The sequence below is a fragment of the Lonchura striata genome, chromosome 2, assembly GCF_046129695.1.
Source record: "Lonchura striata isolate bLonStr1 chromosome 2, bLonStr1.mat, whole genome shotgun sequence".
Lineage (NCBI taxonomy): Eukaryota > Metazoa > Chordata > Aves > Passeriformes > Estrildidae > Lonchura > Lonchura striata.
The window spans coordinates 110,533,350-110,551,680 of NC_134604.1; the positions used below are offsets into that span (position 1 = coordinate 110,533,350).

Genomic DNA, 18,331 nt, shown 5'->3' on the forward strand with positions numbered 1-18,331 from the left:
AGCTGTCAGGGATTGGATCTGCTGGACATGGGGGAAGCTTCCAGAAGCTTCTCAGAGAAACCACCCCCGTAGCCCCTCTGCTTCCAAAACCAGGCCATACAAACCCACACAGCAGCAGTGTTTTAGAGGCATAAACACTAGCTGGCTGCTTTGAGGGCTGTGAAATGCATTGCCGGTTTTGACACGTTTCTTAGGGGACAGATGCTTTAGAGTGTGGGAAGGATTAGTTGAGGGTGTTTGCTTTCATTGTATTTGTGCTCCTTTATGACTTGTAATGCTGAAAGTTAAGCCTATACAAAGAGCACTGAACACTTCAGATGTTTTTCACATGGATGGTTACACTTTTTCCAGTATTCATGGCCAAGAGTTTTGTGCAACACAGGTCCCTTCCCTGGAGCAAATTTGATCTTCAGTTCCATTATCTCACTAGCACTGACACTGAGCTAGTGGGTGAATTAAGTGATTTTCGTCCCTCTTTTCTTCTAGGGTTTTTATGTTTACATGACATATTTGTTACAAGGTCTGTTTCTTATGTTCAGTTTGAGCCACCTGCCCTATAATAGTAAAAACTAATTCTTGAGTGTAAGAGAGTTGGTCATCTATACTACTACCAAATGTGGTTTGATTTTTTTTAGTTGTGTATTTAAGGGGTTGAGTGGGGTTTTTTTGCACTGTTTTGGGGGGTTGCTTGGGTGAGTTTGTGTTTTTTTTCTTTTATACTCTCTTTTTTTTTTAATAGAGTTTTCTTTACTAAGAAAAGCTGAAGTTACCTCACAGGTTTCAGTGAGAAATGAAAAATGCTGTTTCAGTAAATAATACCACGACAACCAAGTCAAAAGGGGCTTCCACAAAAGAAAAGCCTTAAACAACACATGTGACATGACAATATTTATTGATTCTAATTAAGGTTAAAAAAATTTCACAGCTGTCAGATAAAAATATCTGCAGAGCCTATTTAAAAGAGAGCTGAAGGGGGAAACCAAGGGAGACAGTCACCACAGAGGCACTTTAGAAAATGCTACAGTTATAAAAGGCACAAATTCATCACACACACAGCATATATATTCCTGCAAAGTGAAGTCACTCTTTTTAATTTATTTTTTTTTTTCCAAAACACAGAGGCAGGCACCACTGAGCACTGACCTGCACAGGACCACAGCAGACACGCTATAAGCGGCAGTCTACGACAACGCCTAAACGAATTCACTGGAGAGACACTTGGAAAGTCAGGCTGCTTTGGCTGTCTCATTTTTACACTCTGCTCTTCAACAGAAAGAAGATCAGGGTGATCTTAAGGTGGTGGAGACAGGAGAGGGAACGTTAGTTCGTTTGAACATAGGTCAGGTTTATTTGTGAATGTTACCTGTGATTTGAGGGGGTTTGCTTCTTGCCCAAGAGCAGTGGCAGGTCTGTTATTTAATCTTGACTCCCTAATTCCTTCTTCCTCAAAAATATTACTTTTTCATGTCTTAAAAAAAGGGGAAAAAAAAAATCTGAAAATTTCTGCACATCTGTAAAGCCTACTTCAGTGAAACAACAGTCCCACTGTGGATATAGAAAGATTTCTTTAAGCCCCATAATTTCTTGTCCAGGCCATGGGTTCCAGTGATGGACAATGCTCAGGAAGGAATTTAAATACTTGATTAATGCCTTCATATTGAGAGAAGATATGCTATTTGGAATCAAGAGCTGCACTGGGGAAAAAATGCACAAATTAAAGGGAAGATAAGGGGGCTGCCTCAGATTGCTCACATCCTTGTTATTGTTGAGTACTTTATACAATTAGATTTCAAGGACTTTGGTTAACACAGATTTTTATGTCATGACCCATCATTCCTTGCAATGTACAGTGGCTATCAGAACAGTGTACAATAAAGTAATTTTTTTTTTTTTTTTGTAAACTCTTATGAGCATTACAAAATATGCAAGGTAACACAGTTCAGTTTGTAATGGACAAATACAATTATTTCCATGGTTGTTCCTATAGTACATTTTACAAAGCTGGTAAACTCTTGGAACTTCCATGATAGCAGTTTTCTCATCAACTGTGTTAATAAATTAAGAATACAGCACGACTGATTATCCATTAAAACAGACTTCATTCCTCTCTTCAAAGGGCTGGCATGAATTTCAATTTCCAAAATGTAAGCCAGTGCTAACAGTTCCCTCTACCCATAGGGAAGCAGCTTGATTCTCTACCTCCATTTGTCAATTCCCTCATATACACAAGGTGCCACGTATTTCTTTTGTGTGGAAATGTTGAGAAAACAGTGGCAAATCCTTTTTTAATCCCATAGTTGTGGTAAGGTCCACAGCACAATCATAGCAAGACACGGCTGTAAAGACAGAGAGAGTTTTCCAAAAGGTTTGGCAGTCTGCAAGGAAGAAGACAGAGATTTTAGATTTGTTAATGCAAATGTCACAATTCAGACCTCCCAGCTCCAACCACATTTGATTAGAAATCTCAGGGAATCCAAATTTATTTTTAATAAATTATTTGAATAAATCCCTGTCTCACCTATTTTAGTTGTGGCAGAATAAGATGAGAAATGCTTTGTGGGATTGCTTTATTTTTTTTTTTCCATTCTTCTTTTGCATTGAAATTAAGAATAAGAAAGGTTTATAAGTACAGAAACGTTTCAGGTTTTTTTTTTTATTTTAATTGGCTAATGTCATGAAAATCTTAAATTATGGTTCAGTTCAGTTTTAACTACCTAATTTCTGGTTTTGATTGGAATTTCTCCCCCTGTGGCACACAACATGATCTTGTTAAACTGGGAGAAACTTCTGCCAGGTTCAGGAGAAAACAAGAGACAAATACATTTTGGATGTGAATAAAACTGATTTATCCTCATTAGTTTAATGAATTTTCTCCTGGTTAGAGAATGTGGAATATTTCTAGGGCAGAAGCAGGACCTGAATTCCAAACAGTTTTGGCAGAAAAATCATCTGCAAATGCAGCAGCTCTTTATATTTAACGTATGTATTCACTGTCTACCACTTACAAATATTGGGGCCAGGACTTCAAAAATGTCTTCCCAAATTTAGGTTCCTGTGTTTATTTCTGGCCTGAGAATTGTGTGAGTTGCCAAAGCTCTGAACTTCCCATTCAGCTTTCAGTTCCTAATTCATGTAGTAAATAAATCACAGGAAGAGAAAGCCACGTAGAAGCTCTCTGCAGTAGGCAAATGTCCCAGCAAATTAGAGCTTGATGTGATACAAGAGAGGCCATATGTACACTGCTGCACTTTTCTTCTGCCTTAAAGATCTTTATGCCTGAAAAGCTCCCCCATGCATTTTAAAAGGCTGTTATGAGGCTATTCATTTGTGATAAAATCCAAGCTGCTGCTACAAGATGATGTTTAACAGGCACATCAAGTTAAGAAGAACAAAACCTAAGGGCCAGAAAGTGAGGTGCTGCTCACAAATATGACAGCTTTCCAAGCAGTTCAGTACATTTCCATGGGACTATTTGGAGAACAAAGTGCTGCTCTACACAAGTAAGATCAGATGCTAGCCCAAAAAGTCTGCATGAGACTGGTGATACAGCTCCTGCACCGTCTGCTCACACCAGTTGCTGAAATTATTATACTTCCCTCCATGCCTCTTTACTGAAACCCAATATTTTTTACATATAAATTGCTACTCATTGAAGGGAGGAGTGCAGCAAACAGGCTCTGAAAAATTCCAGACGTCTCCAACTTCACGTGCACAGATCTTGTTCTCAGCCATACCTGTGTCTCCCTGCCTCATCTTGTGCACAGCAGAAATATCTAGAACAAGGCACCAATGCACTGACAAGCAGGCACTGAGGTTTTGGTGTGCGCATTTTTTTTTTTTTTTTTTTTTTTTACTTCTCCCCATACTCCTGCATACTGCCTTCTTTCTATCTTCTCTTTTTTTGGTTTTTGGGTTTTTTTTTAACAGTACCAAGCTGTGGAGAGCAGAAGCATTTGCATGTGACTCTCCAATCCACAGTTCTCTTTGATCTCACTATCATTTAGATCCCTTATCAGTTATCAAAAGTGCATAGTCAGTACAACACAGCACAGCAGGTAGAAGTGGAAGTGCTAATCCCATCAATATGGTTGTTAGGAAAGACCAAAACTTCAAATCAGCAAATCTGTGTTCAGCATGAAGCAAGAGTTTTGGGGGCAGATAAATTGGGTTTTTTTAATTTTGTTTGTTTGTTTTATTTTGCTTGTTTAATGCCAATACTACACTTTCAAGCCCATTGTGCCCTAGCAGGCAAGAGACAGCCTCAAGGTGCTCACAGAGACAGACTCCACTGGACAGGAGCTCTGTTGTGCCAGGCAGCTGTGAACATATTTGGGGAGCCTAAAATTTCACCACATTGCCAAACACAGCAGAACTTTTGTCCTACAGACATATATGCCACTGGAAATGCCAGCATCCTGTGGTTGCACTTGCATAGCTCAGATGGATAAATTTAGCCTGGCTTGTCTCTTAGGTGCTCCCTAATCTCTGGATATCTGGGTAAGAAACAAAAACACTAACAGTTTCACTAGCTGTAAATTGTGAATTTCTTTTCTCAATCTACCCCACAGGAAGGCAGAAATCCTCTGCTCACAACTAGAGATTTTGCTGTGCAGTACAGTACAAATAGGGCCTGTGGAGACTTGGGATTCAGGGTCTGGTTTGACTTGAGAGTAAAACCAACCAGAAATCTCATCAGAATAGGCTTCAGAGAGGTATTCTGTCACTTCTGTCCTGAGATCTGGATCAAAACCTCAAGGTGATAACACTTGGTACCCCAGAAATTCAACAACCAAAAACTTACTGTTAGAAGTAGGCCTGGACCCTAGGGGCTCTTTTTCAATATGGATCCCTTTACTATATCCCTTCCCTCTTCCCTATTTTCTCTGCTGTTTTCACCTCTTCCTCAGATTTTGGAGACAGAAAAGTACATGACAAAAGAAATCCTCTGAAAAAAAAGAGACACTCCCTCAACTGTGAGGCATTGAGTTGGCACCTTTTTTTTCAGTTTCGAACCAGAAGTCCCTTTTTGTAGGCAAATAACCCAGCTGCAGCCACAGAGGTGAAGAAAGTGGAAAATCCAATCAGCTTTAGCAGTCCTGGCACAGATGGCAAGTTCCTCTCCCAGAAGGTTGTAGTGATGGGCAAAGCTGGCACATCCTGTGGGGAGAGCATCCATTATCCACATACCACCTCCACTGTGAGAAGGGATACAAATCAAGAGATTCTTGCAGCAGGAACAGAGCTGGGTTGAAGCAGTAATATCTTAGCAAGAAGCAGTATATCCAAATTTTCTGCTCAGTTAAAGGGGAGAACACACACATGGAAAGGATTTGCAGCCTAGTTAAAAACTGCAGCTCTTTCCAATCCTGCCTTACAAGCTTGTCAGATGGGTTTCTATCCTCTTCCTTTTTTAGGGAAGGGACATTTTTGTGAATAAGGGGAAGTTTATTGTTGCTTTGATTCAGTGAACTTATATAAAAAGAGACAAAAAAAATTATCTTAGCAAAGCAGCATAAAAAACCCTCAATCCATTTTTATCTACATAAATACTTACAACTGATTCAGGTTCTGGCTTCCAAATTTCACTGTCTGGGATTTTCCTCATAGCAAACAGTATCTGAAAATAAATAACATTCTCAATAAGTACCATTGATTCTTCAAGACAGAAATAAAAAAGCTGGCTTCAACTGTTGTTTAAAAATGGCATGATGACTGAGCACATAAATCACAGTGTATTCAAAATTTTAGAAGAAAACTCAACCTTTTAACACTTATTTCTGGGGAGGGCTGATATTTAATAAGACACTCCTCCTAGTGGAACATAGAAACAGAAAAATCTCTTTATGCTAAGTTAGTCCACACAAAATACTGGAATTTGGCCAGTCCCAGGGGAAGAGGATAATGCGATTATAACTAAGAGTTAAGCAGGTACTCATGTCAAAGTGAGACATGAAGACACCAGCCACAAGTAACAGCTTGTTTTGCAAATTTTATCATGATGCAGGAAGAGGAACAGCATCCTGGCAGTGATGACAGACCACTACTTTCAGCCAGAGAATAGTAAAACTAAAATAAAAACTTTTGCAATGGGAAAGATCACATTCAAAGTATCAGAGATAGCAGAGATCAGTAGGATAGCAAAGACTGTTTGAAATTATGTGCAGGGAAGACAGCAAATTAGCTTCTTCTAAGGTGAAATAAAATGGAGATGGTGATAATAATGTTCTCTCTACTCCAGGCACTTGTAGATTTAAGATTTAACATCTTTTACAAGGGGCTTTTAGTTTAGACAAGATTCATGGACAATGTCAACCCTTCAAGCACTGAATTTTCAACACATTTTCTTTTCATAAGTAAATAAGAAGAAAACACAAAAACTTTTACCAGTCAAGTGCACCTATCTAGTCCTCTGCTGAGGAGGCTCTGCTGTAATGTCCTTAGAGACATGTCATGAGACCTCTGGATCTTTTCAGGATCACCTTAGTTATAACTTTTTCAAATGAGATAATTTATGAACAATTGATCTCTGTCTCTTGGGAACGGGGCATGGGTTAGATGAACTCTCCACATTCCTTCCAGGACAGTTTGTGTTCCTTGACTTGTTTCTAGACACAAAGTTCCTTTCACCTCATAAAACAAAGATTAAATTTCTTTTGCTGCTCTATAAACTGCAATATTCCTAAAAATACTCAGGGAATTGGAATTTTCTTAGAAGAAAAATATCTAAGTCCTTGTTTAGTGACTCTCTTAAGGTTGTCTCAGTGGAACATCACTGTGTTGGAAACATTGAGGAAGGGCCTGGCTTGGTGTGCAGAGCTGCAGGACTGAGCTGTTCCCATGCTCCAACAGCCAGGATCTCTCCATATGATGACTAACAGATCTGGGAGAAAAATGACTGAGGGAGAATTTAGGACCTCTGTAAAAGAATAAACAATTTAATCCTAGAAACAAGAGGAGAGTTTGACAAAATAGCCAGAGCCCTTCCTGACATTTCAAATTTAAGTGCAAAAACCTTCATCCTTTTTGAAGTCAATCCCCTGTGCAGGGATTTGCATAAAAATTCAGAACACCTGAAGCTGTCAACACCCAGTTTGCATTTCCCCTCCAACCACAAGATCTTTTATTTTCCACAGGACATTTTATAGTGTCCCCTGAGCATCTGTACCTCTCTGGCTGCTCTTTCTCCAGCCTGGACAGCCCCCTCCATGTATCCACTCCACTCAGTGGCTGTCTCTGTGCCAGCAAAATAGATCCTGCCAACGGGCTGCCGAATGATCCTGGAGGGGAACAAGCAAAAAGGAAAAAGGAAAACATCAGCTGGATCAGGAAAGAACTGAAATACCTGGGTGTATGTTGGAATAAAAGTGTTTTAAATGACAGCAAGCACTTGAAGATAATAGCACTGGGTGAGTGGAGCTGGAGGAGTCTGGGTTGCATTTAATTTCTTACAGTGTTCACCAGTGTTCACATTTTTTCAATGTTTACATGTTCATAGGTGAAGAGGAAAACTATTTTGGGATGAGACTTACACTATCTCACAGTTCCAGCCTGTGACATAAGTACTAATGCCAGGCATTACTGGCACAGGGCAGAATTCTGAAATATATCCCCATAATATTTGAATAAACAAAAAGCATTGTTTTAATTCTATATTTGCCATAACCTGCAATAATTATAACTTTCATTGCTTCAAATACTAAGATCTCCATAAGCTCTTTGTTACAATGCTTTATTGCTCTAAGTTACTTCTAAATTATAAGAACTTAAACTTCAAAAATACAGCTCTTCTACCAATTAAAACCTGTGTATCTAAATCCAATCACCAGTCTGAATTAATCCAATCACCAGTCTTTTTCTTCTTAATAAATTTTATTTTAATGCAAAAACTTAAGTGGGAGAGGACTGTATACAATGGCACACTGATCACTATATTAAGCTTTCACTGCTAAAAAGAAAGGAATGGTCCAAAGAAATCACTCATTACTGTCACTGTTGGCAAGAACTAACTCTCTGTCAGTATTTTTAAATCATCAGCTAAAGGTGTGCTTGAAGTGCCTACACTGATCTCAAATACCCGAAGCCATTTTTGTAAGCAGACCATGGAAGCTTCCCAACTCTCTTCCCAGAACCTCCTCAGCTGAACTCATCAAACAACAGGAATGGATAAAAGCCCCTAATGATACTGTACTCATCCATCATAAAGCCCAACAGACACAAGTGGAAGGTTATCCCATCTGTTTAAAACATCCCCCAGTGATCTTAAAGGTATGAAGCAAACAGTGACAGAGGATTGATGATCCTTTCTGAGGATATTTATTAACTTGGTCTTATCTTAGCACTCCAAAGCCCACTATAAATAGACACTGTACCTTCCATACTGAGTCATTATGCCTGGTGGGAAGTAGGCTGTGTAGCAGCCCCCGGAATACTGCTCTTCACACCAGTTCTTCTCTTCATAGTGCACGGGCTGTAAAACAGAGATTAATTCACTCAGGGAAAGGACAAAGCCTTGAGGAAGTTAATAACAGAACTGAGGAGAGAGCAGAGAACAGTTTATCATTGGTTGCATGTCAACGTCTGACAAGATGAGAACATTTAACAAGTCTCTTAATGCAGCATTAACTCAACACAGTAAGCCCTAATTTTTTAAAAATAGGAATACACTGTTTAAAAAAATAGTTAATCTTGCCATTGTAGAGCATAATCCTCTTAATCTGTCAATGTTAATTTATGCTTTGTGCACATACTTTGAGCCATGTAAAGCAAAATTAACCCCCAGTGTATACAGCTGCAATACTTGTAATGTGTACATTGGGTACAAATATACACTGTTAAAAATGCAAAATGTGGCACTTGCATGGTTCTGTGTACAATATCATTGTGTTGAAAATCATGTTTTCTCCAGATTGGCATCTGCCACTTTTAACTCTCTAAATTGTCCTTAAAAGTGGCATTCATCATATAATCTAAGTGTGAGATCACACAAATCTTAACAGTCATTTACCTTTACAGAAAGAGAAGGCAAGGGAAAAGCAAAAGGAAAACAACCCAACATGTGCAGCAGTGGATCTTAACTAGTAAGAGAGAAGACACAACATGGACAGAGGGGCAAAAAAAGCCTGTCATGTGTAACAGCAGCTGAGATTTATAGTGGCAAGCACTGAGAATCCCACCCATGGAGCTGGAAAGAATATACCCAAAAAAACACCTTTTGATGTTTCATTAATGTTCATAAAGCTCGTTCTTATCCTCATTGTCAAACCCAACCAAAGGCTTGCTGTAATCTTCTCTCCACTCCTCTAGTGAGGGCAGCAAGAGCTCTCACAGCAGGTACCTTTCCCAAAGGTACCTTTCCAGAGATTTTGTGCTTACATGTAAAGCTTCCTCTGATCCCAGAACCTTTGCATAGAGCTCACACAGCCTCGTCTTCCTGCAAGAGAAAAGCAACAGAAGACTCCAGTGTGAGGAAAGAGAAAACAAATCACTTCTAATAAACCCTCCTTCTAAGAAGACAAGTATTGTATCTGCTTGAATTTGAGGTTCCAGCTTTTTAGGATCCACCCCAATTCATCAGCCTCTGGATCCCTAGAAATAACCCGAGCTCCTGTGCTGCATAAGTGCTGGTTTTCCAGCAGTTTTGCAAGCTGTTCTCTTAACATAACTCTAGCAGCCCAACCACTCAAATTACCCAAATGGTCTCCAGCCTGTCAGGAAAAGAATTAAGGCATTGCACTCTTTTGTCTTGGCACACAGTCTAACTTACAGCTTGTTCCTACAAAGATGCAGGCCTCAATATACTGCGGCTCTCAGGGAATCAGTACTTTATTTCTGTTTATATAACATTTCCTTGTGTTTTAAGTTTATGAGTCTATAAATCATTGAATATACTTCATTCTGTAGCAAACACCAAGTGTAATTATGTTTGTTCCTACAAGCCCTTGGGTCTTACTCTTAGCCACACTGCATCAATTCCCCAAAGCAAGAAGATCAGGGTGAAACAACAATTACAGAAAGCAAACACAGCTCTGGAAAGACATTTACTTCTGGAAGAAAGTCCAGTGCTCCACAAAAAACCATGGTGGGCACAGAAACACTGGAGTCCCAGCTATGTAACTATGGGGGGTACTCTTTCAGCTACAAAAGCATGTGAGGAAACTGCACATAATTGCTGTAAAAAGCAACTCAGCTCTACAGGAGTCCAGCTATACCCATGAGCAGCTGAACTCAAAGAATGCCATGGAAAGAGGATGAAGAGAAACAGGATGACTTGAAGGGTATTGAAAGTGTCCTCACATGCAGGTTGGAGCTTGAGCAAGGAACTGAAGGTGTCTGCAGTTCAGAAGAGCTGTGGCCCTGGGCTGGTTTTGCTGCTGGCTGGTGTCAAGTCCAGCAGCAGCAGAGGGAAGGAAACAGCCTCATCCTTTTACCCTGGGGCACAGGACAAGGATCAGCCTGCTCCAGAAGCAGTGACAGGACAGGAAGGTTCAGAGAGCTCCAGGACATGAATATGAACATTCCCCTGCAGTCAGGGGTGACACAAATCCAGCAACAGCCATAAGGAAAAGGGCGATTTCCCAATTTCTCCATAAGTGAGGTTGTCTGAACAGAACAAAACCATTTTAACAGCAGGATCCAGCCAAGCCTCTGCTGATGTCTCACAAATACCATCAATTCCTCCTTTCAGAGCAGAAACACCACAGGGCTCCACAGGAAAGAGAGTTATCACCTTGGGACCCATCTGCTCCTCCCAGCACCATGGCAGGGATGAGAAAGACCCTGCTGGACCTGCCTGTGCCCTGTCTTTTTTACACAATGACTTGCAGCCCTTCCAGGGAACCTGGAAATAGCACACCAGTGACAGGTAGGTATTGTCACTTGTGGCCAGCTGCAGGGCTCCACGGAGGTGCCAGTTCACAGCTGTGTCCTGAGTACATTGTAAACACAGATAGTTAAAGACAGCTGTGCAAAGGAAAATATTAAGTTTCAGGTGAAAGCCATCTTCAAACTCTTAAGAACTGTAGACATTGGAAGGAATTATTTGACAAGAAAACCCAAATGAGCAAACAAAACAAAAAAAAACAAACCAGCAGTTTCTAAAGGATTGAGTTGTATTAACATAAATCAATCACTGAGGACATTACCCCTAATAAGAGCAATCTTTACATCTTGATGGTCTCTCTGCAAGATATGCACTTTTTGTCCTAGAGAAGTTTAAAGAAATTCTTATTAATGGACTTAATGGTAGTATGGAACATAACAGCACTACATAGACTATGCAGTGAGTAAACCCCTATTTCTTAGCTTTGTGCTCAGCTGTGAAATTGCTATAAGCACTAATAAGAGGAATGTTATGCCTGGAGCTACCAAGATAGGCTCCTGTTGAGAGTCACACTGTGCCCAGTGTGGAAGAAGTGCTCATGCAGACACTCAGCTCCTTTCCTGGTCTCTTACTCCAGCCTTCACTGCACAGCTCTGAAAGGCAGGGCACAATCTCACCACTGGCACCTGACCCGGGAAGACCAGCTGGGAAGCAGCAGTGCAATTTACTCCCTTTAGTCTGGCTTAGCTGTAAAAAGATTTCCATCCTCTCCCACAGCTTCCAAGTAATGATTTAGGATAGCTGCCACAGCTATCTACACCCTACTCTTCATAGCCAAGGATTACCAAAACCCTCACCCTGTCCTCAGCACAATGAAGGGAGAGCCCAGGTTGTGTTGGTAGGTAAGCACAGCATCTCAGCAAGGTTCACCCTCTGCAGGGTGTCACAAGAAGCCTGTGCTCAGAAGAGATCCCTCCCTGCAACACCACAGCCCTCATCTAAATTATACAAACTGGTTGCACCCTGAGTGTACACTCGGAGAAGGTCTGGGCTCATGTTCTGCTCTGCTCCTGGACCCCAAATTCCACTGGAAGGAGAGCTGTGCTCTTGGGGAGGACAGGAGCTGTTCCTGTCTTTTCTGGCTGTGGCCAAGATTGCTGGAGCCAGAGGCAGCCCTGCTCCAGGGTACAGCCAGCACATTCCTTAACCACTCTTTGCCAAAGCAAAGTCCTGCCTAGTCTAAGGTTTAGTCCACAAAAGACAAGAGTTCAAAATTCCTGTATGAAACTTGGCTGCTGGCAGCAGCAGAGTAAGATAATTGTGCCAGTGCTTTTAATGCTCAGGGAAAAGGATGGTGCCTTGCAAACAGCCAGGACAGACCCTAATTTCATAGCAAGAACAGCTGTTCTCAAGGACTGCAAACACCCAGTTGTATCGAGAGTATTGACACACAATGTAAGACACCATTTGGTGTTTAGGATGGATCAAAATTTTGGGCACACTGGGTTTCACAACACCTACATGACTTTTATCATCTGGCACCTGCTGGGTCTCCATCTCAAAGCCTCAGTGCTTGTCCATTCCTGCCAAAATGCAAAGGGCTCTGTGGTACCAGGCTTTGAAAAGACTGGGACATAAACAGCTCCATTTAGACCCATTATCCCCAGACTGCCAGACTGAGGTGACTGCATCTTCTCTAGTTAGATCATCTATAACTGTAAAAATGTTTACTTGGACACACTGCTCCTTTATCATATTTTAAAATCAAATGTATTTTCTCCCTGTCAAACCAAGGCTCTCCTCCTAATCCACAGTTTCTACTTGTGGCTTTGATTTGATCAGATACAGTGAATCAGTGGGATGGAAAATAAAAAATCTTTACTTTATAAATTCCATTTTAGTAATATACCAAAGAACACTACTCTATGCAGAGATTTGTTTCAACAAGACAGTAAAATGACCTTCATCTGTGCCTGAAGGGCATTTTTTCCCCATACTGAGGGTGCAGAGATGGAGGCAGCTTTCTGATCCCTTTGTGATGCTGAAGCTTGCTCATAGCAGCTACAGGTTCAAGTTGCAAGTTACAGACACTGAAAGGACCCTCCAGGGTGAATAGAAAATAAAGATAAAATCAAATGCAAAGGCCAAACCTTTCCCTTCTGCCAAACTTTCCAAGAACTCAGGGCACCTGCAGGAAGCCAGGGAGGCAGCAGTGGGAGAAGGAGGCTGGTCCTGGACACTTTCCAGCAGAATATCTACAATATTTTCATATTGAACACCTTAGAGCTGTTCCTTAGCAAGAGTCACATAAACAGAGAAGCCTTGTGGGAAAATAAGAACCAGGACCAGAGAGTTTCCGAAGGGCAGGAGCTATGTGGGAATTCCATGGGTCCTTCATTCAAAACCACTTAATGTCTGTCTACCGGCACAAGCTTACAGACAACTTCTTTCAAATCAGGGCATTTTTTTTCCTGCTTTGGTCACTTATAAAAAAAAAAAAAATTACTTGAATTCCATACAGATCTCCATGGTTTGTACTTACCTTTCTTCTTTCGTGAGACCTGTCAGTCTTCTGCACTTCCGAGCAAGAATGAAGCTGGAAGACCACAAACAATTTACTCCCATTATGCTGCTACATCTCCTGCATTATTTAAAATGCCAATAACTTATGATGGGATGCTGTGATTCACAGTAATAGCTTCAGGGTCTCTAATAAAACCATCCATTTCACCTTTCTGCATAAAGCTCTACCTGCTGCTTGCAGGACTCATTTAGGAATGAACCACTTTGAAATTCATGTTAGAATATTTGCATGAGCTGTTTCCCAATTACTTTAATTTTATACAGCCGTGGGTGAAGGCATATAGCAATGACACAAAACCTGGGATTGAGCTGGAAATAATTTTTTAATAAAACTTTTAAGACTGATCATATTCTCTGATTGCTAAAATAACCAGAACAAAATAAAATTTAATTCTAGAAAACAAATTTTAATTTGAAGAACTGAAATATTTGGAGAAAACTTTACATTTTTGCAGTTATCCTCTTTTTTCTTCTCTTTCCTTTTGTCTTCTCCAAGTTTGTACTTTGCCACACACAAAGGCAAAAGATTATAGTGATAAAAAGTAGAAAGTTAAGTAGAATTTAACTTTTTGAGTTAGCAATGAAATTAGAGGAAAATTTTGAAGTACAATAATCATAGAACATTACCATACACTGAGAAACTCAACTTTTAATTATTTTAAAGTATTTTCTTTCAAAAATATCACATCTTTCACTTCAATTGTTGCCTCTAAGATAAAATAAAAAGCATTAACTAGACAAGATGCTTTATTTGTCTCTTACCCTATTATGGCAGGAAAGCTGCCATCAGGCTTAGTGTCATCAAGTGTTAGACCAATTGCAGCTTCCTCATCTTCAATGATCATGGTACCACAATACCCTGGGAAGAACAAGATGGAAAAGCAACCATGACCCATGAATCAAAACAAAAAGTTGTAAAATGCTCAGTCACCTCCTGCTCATCCATCCCAAGACTAACAGCCAGAACCTGACAGAATCCAGAACTCTCAAGTTCATTTACAAAGGTAGGGGGTGGATGATATTTGTAGGCAAACAGATGTGGGCTCATTATAGCAAATAATGAGAAGTGGGTGTTACTGCATTGCAGTTTGCCTTGGATTCAGTGAATTCCAAAAGAGGAGTCATGATGGAAGCATTCAGCATGTGAGAGGAGCCCAGGATGACTAGCCCAGCTGGGGATGTCTGTGTGCAGACATTTTCAATTAATGCTGGCCAGTCCATCCAGGAAGCAGAATTTTTGCAGACCCTTCCATCACACATCACTTGTACCTTTACAACCCTGCACAAGTGAGAAACTCATCCCATACCCAGGTGCCACTCAAGGAGAGTACAACAGAACAACCAAGGCAATAAGCAACAGGCATGAATTCTCCCTTCATGACTCCCTCCTTTTTTCACTCCCTCACCCACCCTCTCCTCCCAAGTGATCTCTCTAGTTTCTCTCACAGGGGAAGGCAAAAAAGGCATAGAAGAATATGAAGTCTCCTTCTAAGCTTTAGCATGCTCTGAACAAAGAGTCTGTTCTGTTGCCAGGTATTCTCTTCCCTCTCTCTATCACTAATATTCCTTTCCATTAAAATGCAATACCTTTCTTCCTCCAGAAAGTTTCCTTGTAGTACACAATACACTTGATGACTGAGCCCATGGGGATTCTGTTGATGAGCTGGTTTCTCATTGGGGGTAAAGGTGGGTTGAAATGAATCTTCAAACAAAGAGCTGGGGGAATGGCACTGATCACATATTTGCACTGGAAAAGAAATTAGCCATAAGCCAAATACATTCTCCCCTACTTCAGCCCAAGTAGGTACTGCTCTAGTACTGCTCTAACAGTCTTGGAGGACATCTGGGGAGGCTGCAGGGTGTATCTTGTGGAGCAGTTCTGGCATTTAGCATAAGAATTGCAAAACTAAACCCTCATAAAATGCTGCTCATTGAATAACAAGCAAGCATTACATAAACAGCCATCTGTTCAAATGATGGGCAGCTGCCCTTCCCCTGATGTTTAAAAGAAAGCACTGTGCTCTAAGAGTCCACTGGTCTCCCTTCCATCTGGACTCCTCTGTTACAACTTGGAAGCAAAACTTGCAGTGTTTTTCACTCAAAGTTTGTTGCTAAATTGTATTTTACACCTTACAATTGCCCTCTAATTCAGAAGGTAACTGAACACAAAGAAATGCCAGGAAAGGAAAAGTTTGAATCCACACTTTGATTTTAGGCAGCACTTTAAAGCTCCTACACTGCTGTTACTTCAAGACAATGGGAACGTGCGACTTTCTGTCATAGCCACTGAAATCTCTGCTGTATTTTGTACAGAACTTTGGAGAAGTCCAAAAAGGAAAAGACAAAGGTTTTGTAGCCACCCATCCCACCACTAAGGATTTCTTCCTGGACGTGCCATTACCTCATATATCTCATGGTCCAGGGTCTCCACGACGACGCCGTCCCCGGACTGGTCGATGCGCACCACCGGCTTCCGCAGCCTCACCCGCCCGCCCAGGCGCTCCATCATCCTCTCACTGATCTGCCCAGAGCCCCCGACAAACTTCCTCTCCTGAAACACAGAAAAGACAGCTCAGCAGAGCAGTGCTTGTGGAACATGTACCACGGCAAGCATTTCTCTCAGCGTTCAAAATAAACCTCCTTCTTCCATTGTTATCGAACCATTTTTGGGAATTTTTGCAGTCTCAACTGTAAATGCACCTATTTTACTTTCTTTTTCCATCAGCTTCTCAAATCCTTCCCACATTTGACCACCATTTGACCTCTAGTCAAAACTAAAAGTAATTGTAACCTTGTAAGAAAATCCCTTCCCCAAATGTGGTCTCCAAAAAGATTCTACAGGCCTGTGAATCAGCAAGACTTCTGAAAAGTGCTTAAACCTTCAAACCTTTCTCTGAGCTTACTCATCCCTGTAGAGCTCTGTGTATCAGAAGGAGGAAACTTGATCTTCATAATAAATAAGAAGGTGTAAGAAGTCACATAGCTCACATCAAAAATGTCTGCTGCACTATATAATTCAACCCAACTTAAACTGAAATAATCTCTAACATAAAACAGAATTCAAATCATATTTAATTAAACATATTTAACTTAAATTACCTATAGTAATTGCTTATCTATTCATATTTATGCATTTCAATATGGTTAATGTATTTTCATTTTTGTTTATGATTAAATAACTCGCATTTCTATAAATATATCCATTTCTAACACAATTAATGAAATTTGCACTTCTCAAGTAGAAGACCATTAACAGAGTCTTTACTTTCTTCAAATGCAGAATCAGTTCTAATGTACCAGATTGCAAACATTTCACAGCAATACCATATTTAAGCAGGAGTGTTCATTTTCTTTAGACTGATTTTAAAATCTTAATGTTGTTAATGCTTGGAAATGTGCATCTTAGGAACCCAGCTCAAGGCTACATTTTTAGTATTAACTTGAAGCTGACATTGCCATCTCCATTAAGTGCTTCTGCAATGCTTAGGATGGCTTCAGCCTTGCAACAAAAATAAGCATAAGTAAAATTTTATCTTTTCAATGAGAATAAGCAAAGCAAATGCTTTAATCTGTATCCAAAAAAGAGCCAGATACAAATCTTCTGATCCCTGGGGGCAATGCCATCAGTAGGGAGCAATCTTCAACACTAGTTTCACAAGATCCATATTAAGGAGTAAATTAATACAACTAGTTATCAGTGTGCTACTGCTCAAAAGTCATGGTTGTCTCTGGACTAAAATAAACCAGCAAAAGAAGGAAATTAAAGCAAGGCCTGCCAGGAGCTGCAGGAGGTGATGGCTGACAGTACCTGGCCCCCGTTGGTTGTTGAGAATATTCGAGCTGTGCCCCCACACTGCTTCACGTACCACAAAAACCAAAGGGCAGAGACCTCGTGGGGTTCAGAAGTGACATCCACATTCACAAAGAGAGTTGCAAAACTCTTGGCAGCTCTGCAACAAAGAAAAGGAAACTAGTTAATTTAAAAACAGGATAATGCTGACAAGATTGCTCTTGAGTAGGCAGGAGCCTCTCTTTGGCAACCTTTTCTTTCACTGTGGGGGCAAAGAATTCCTTAATATCAGCTGAAGTAAGGAATTATCAATTCCTTTTATGCAACATTTTTCAAGTATTCCTGAAAAAAAATGTTAACAAAACACTCCTGTACGCCAAAAAAATTAGGACACAGAGAGACAAAGCCCAAGATTATATCATTTTATGCTATTAATGCAAAGTTAGCCTGTCATCCTAGCTTCAGGATTAAGCACAGCAAGCCCTCCTGTCTTCACTGGACTCCAAAACCACACTGTCCTCTGTTCCTGGGTTACAATCCAGATCTACATCCCTGTTTGCTTCTGCTGAATGCTTGTTCCCTCAAGAACACAGCACAAAGATTATTCAAAACCCATCATAAAAAAAGTTAGAGGTCTTTTCTAAGATAATTCTCTAAGGTCGCTGGATTGCTCAGCATCCATTCACTGTCCAATCCTCTGCTCAGGGAGTTTTGCAGCTGGAACACAACAAGGAAAGAAATGTAAGTAGGAAGCCATAGCAGAAATGACAAAATTCATGCCAGAGTCTGGCAAGAAAAAAGAAAGGACACTTTTGGTAGCTCAACTCAGTATTTTAAACAGTGTCCTGGTATCCAGTGGCAATGAACACAGAAATAGAAAATTGATCTGTGTCTGAAAAGAGATCACTGCTTTATGTTCTGTAAGCTGTTCTTTCATAGCAGCTCTACTGTAAATTACTGTATAAGCCTGTGCAAGATTTTGGGGTGCAGTAAGACAGAGGATTAATTTAGACTCAGGGAAATATTCCTCCTGTTATAAGTAAACACTTCCCTCTGCCTTCAGTCTAAGGAGGAATTTAAAGAGACATGGATAGGACTAGGAGATTTTCAGTTTAACTGCATTGTAACTAAGAGGGATG

At 40.4% G+C, this 18,331-nt stretch overlaps 1 protein-coding gene across 1 annotated transcript in view; it reads right to left on the minus strand.

Annotated features, from left to right (window-relative positions):
- Nucleotides 1-875: 875 nt before the first annotated feature.
- Nucleotides 876-18,331, minus strand: part of LOC110474874 (amine oxidase [flavin-containing] B) — a 50,149-nt gene continuing 32,693 nt past the window's right edge. The window contains exons 6-16 of the mRNA XM_021538643.2: nt 17,211-17,352; nt 15,804-15,953; nt 14,990-15,149; nt 14,165-14,261; nt 13,362-13,415; nt 9,373-9,430; nt 8,370-8,467; nt 7,166-7,277; nt 5,555-5,617; nt 4,994-5,157; nt 876-2,375 (exon numbers count right to left, since the gene is read on the minus strand). Of these exons, the coding sequence (XP_021394318.1) occupies nt 5,002-5,157; nt 5,555-5,617; nt 7,166-7,277; nt 8,370-8,467; nt 9,373-9,430; nt 13,362-13,415; nt 14,165-14,261; nt 14,990-15,149; nt 15,804-15,953; nt 17,211-17,352 (1,090 nt within the window). The 3' untranslated portion in view covers nt 876-2,375; nt 4,994-5,001. The remainder of the gene's footprint in view (nt 2,376-4,993; nt 5,158-5,554; nt 5,618-7,165; nt 7,278-8,369; nt 8,468-9,372; nt 9,431-13,361; nt 13,416-14,164; nt 14,262-14,989; nt 15,150-15,803; nt 15,954-17,210; nt 17,353-18,331) is intronic.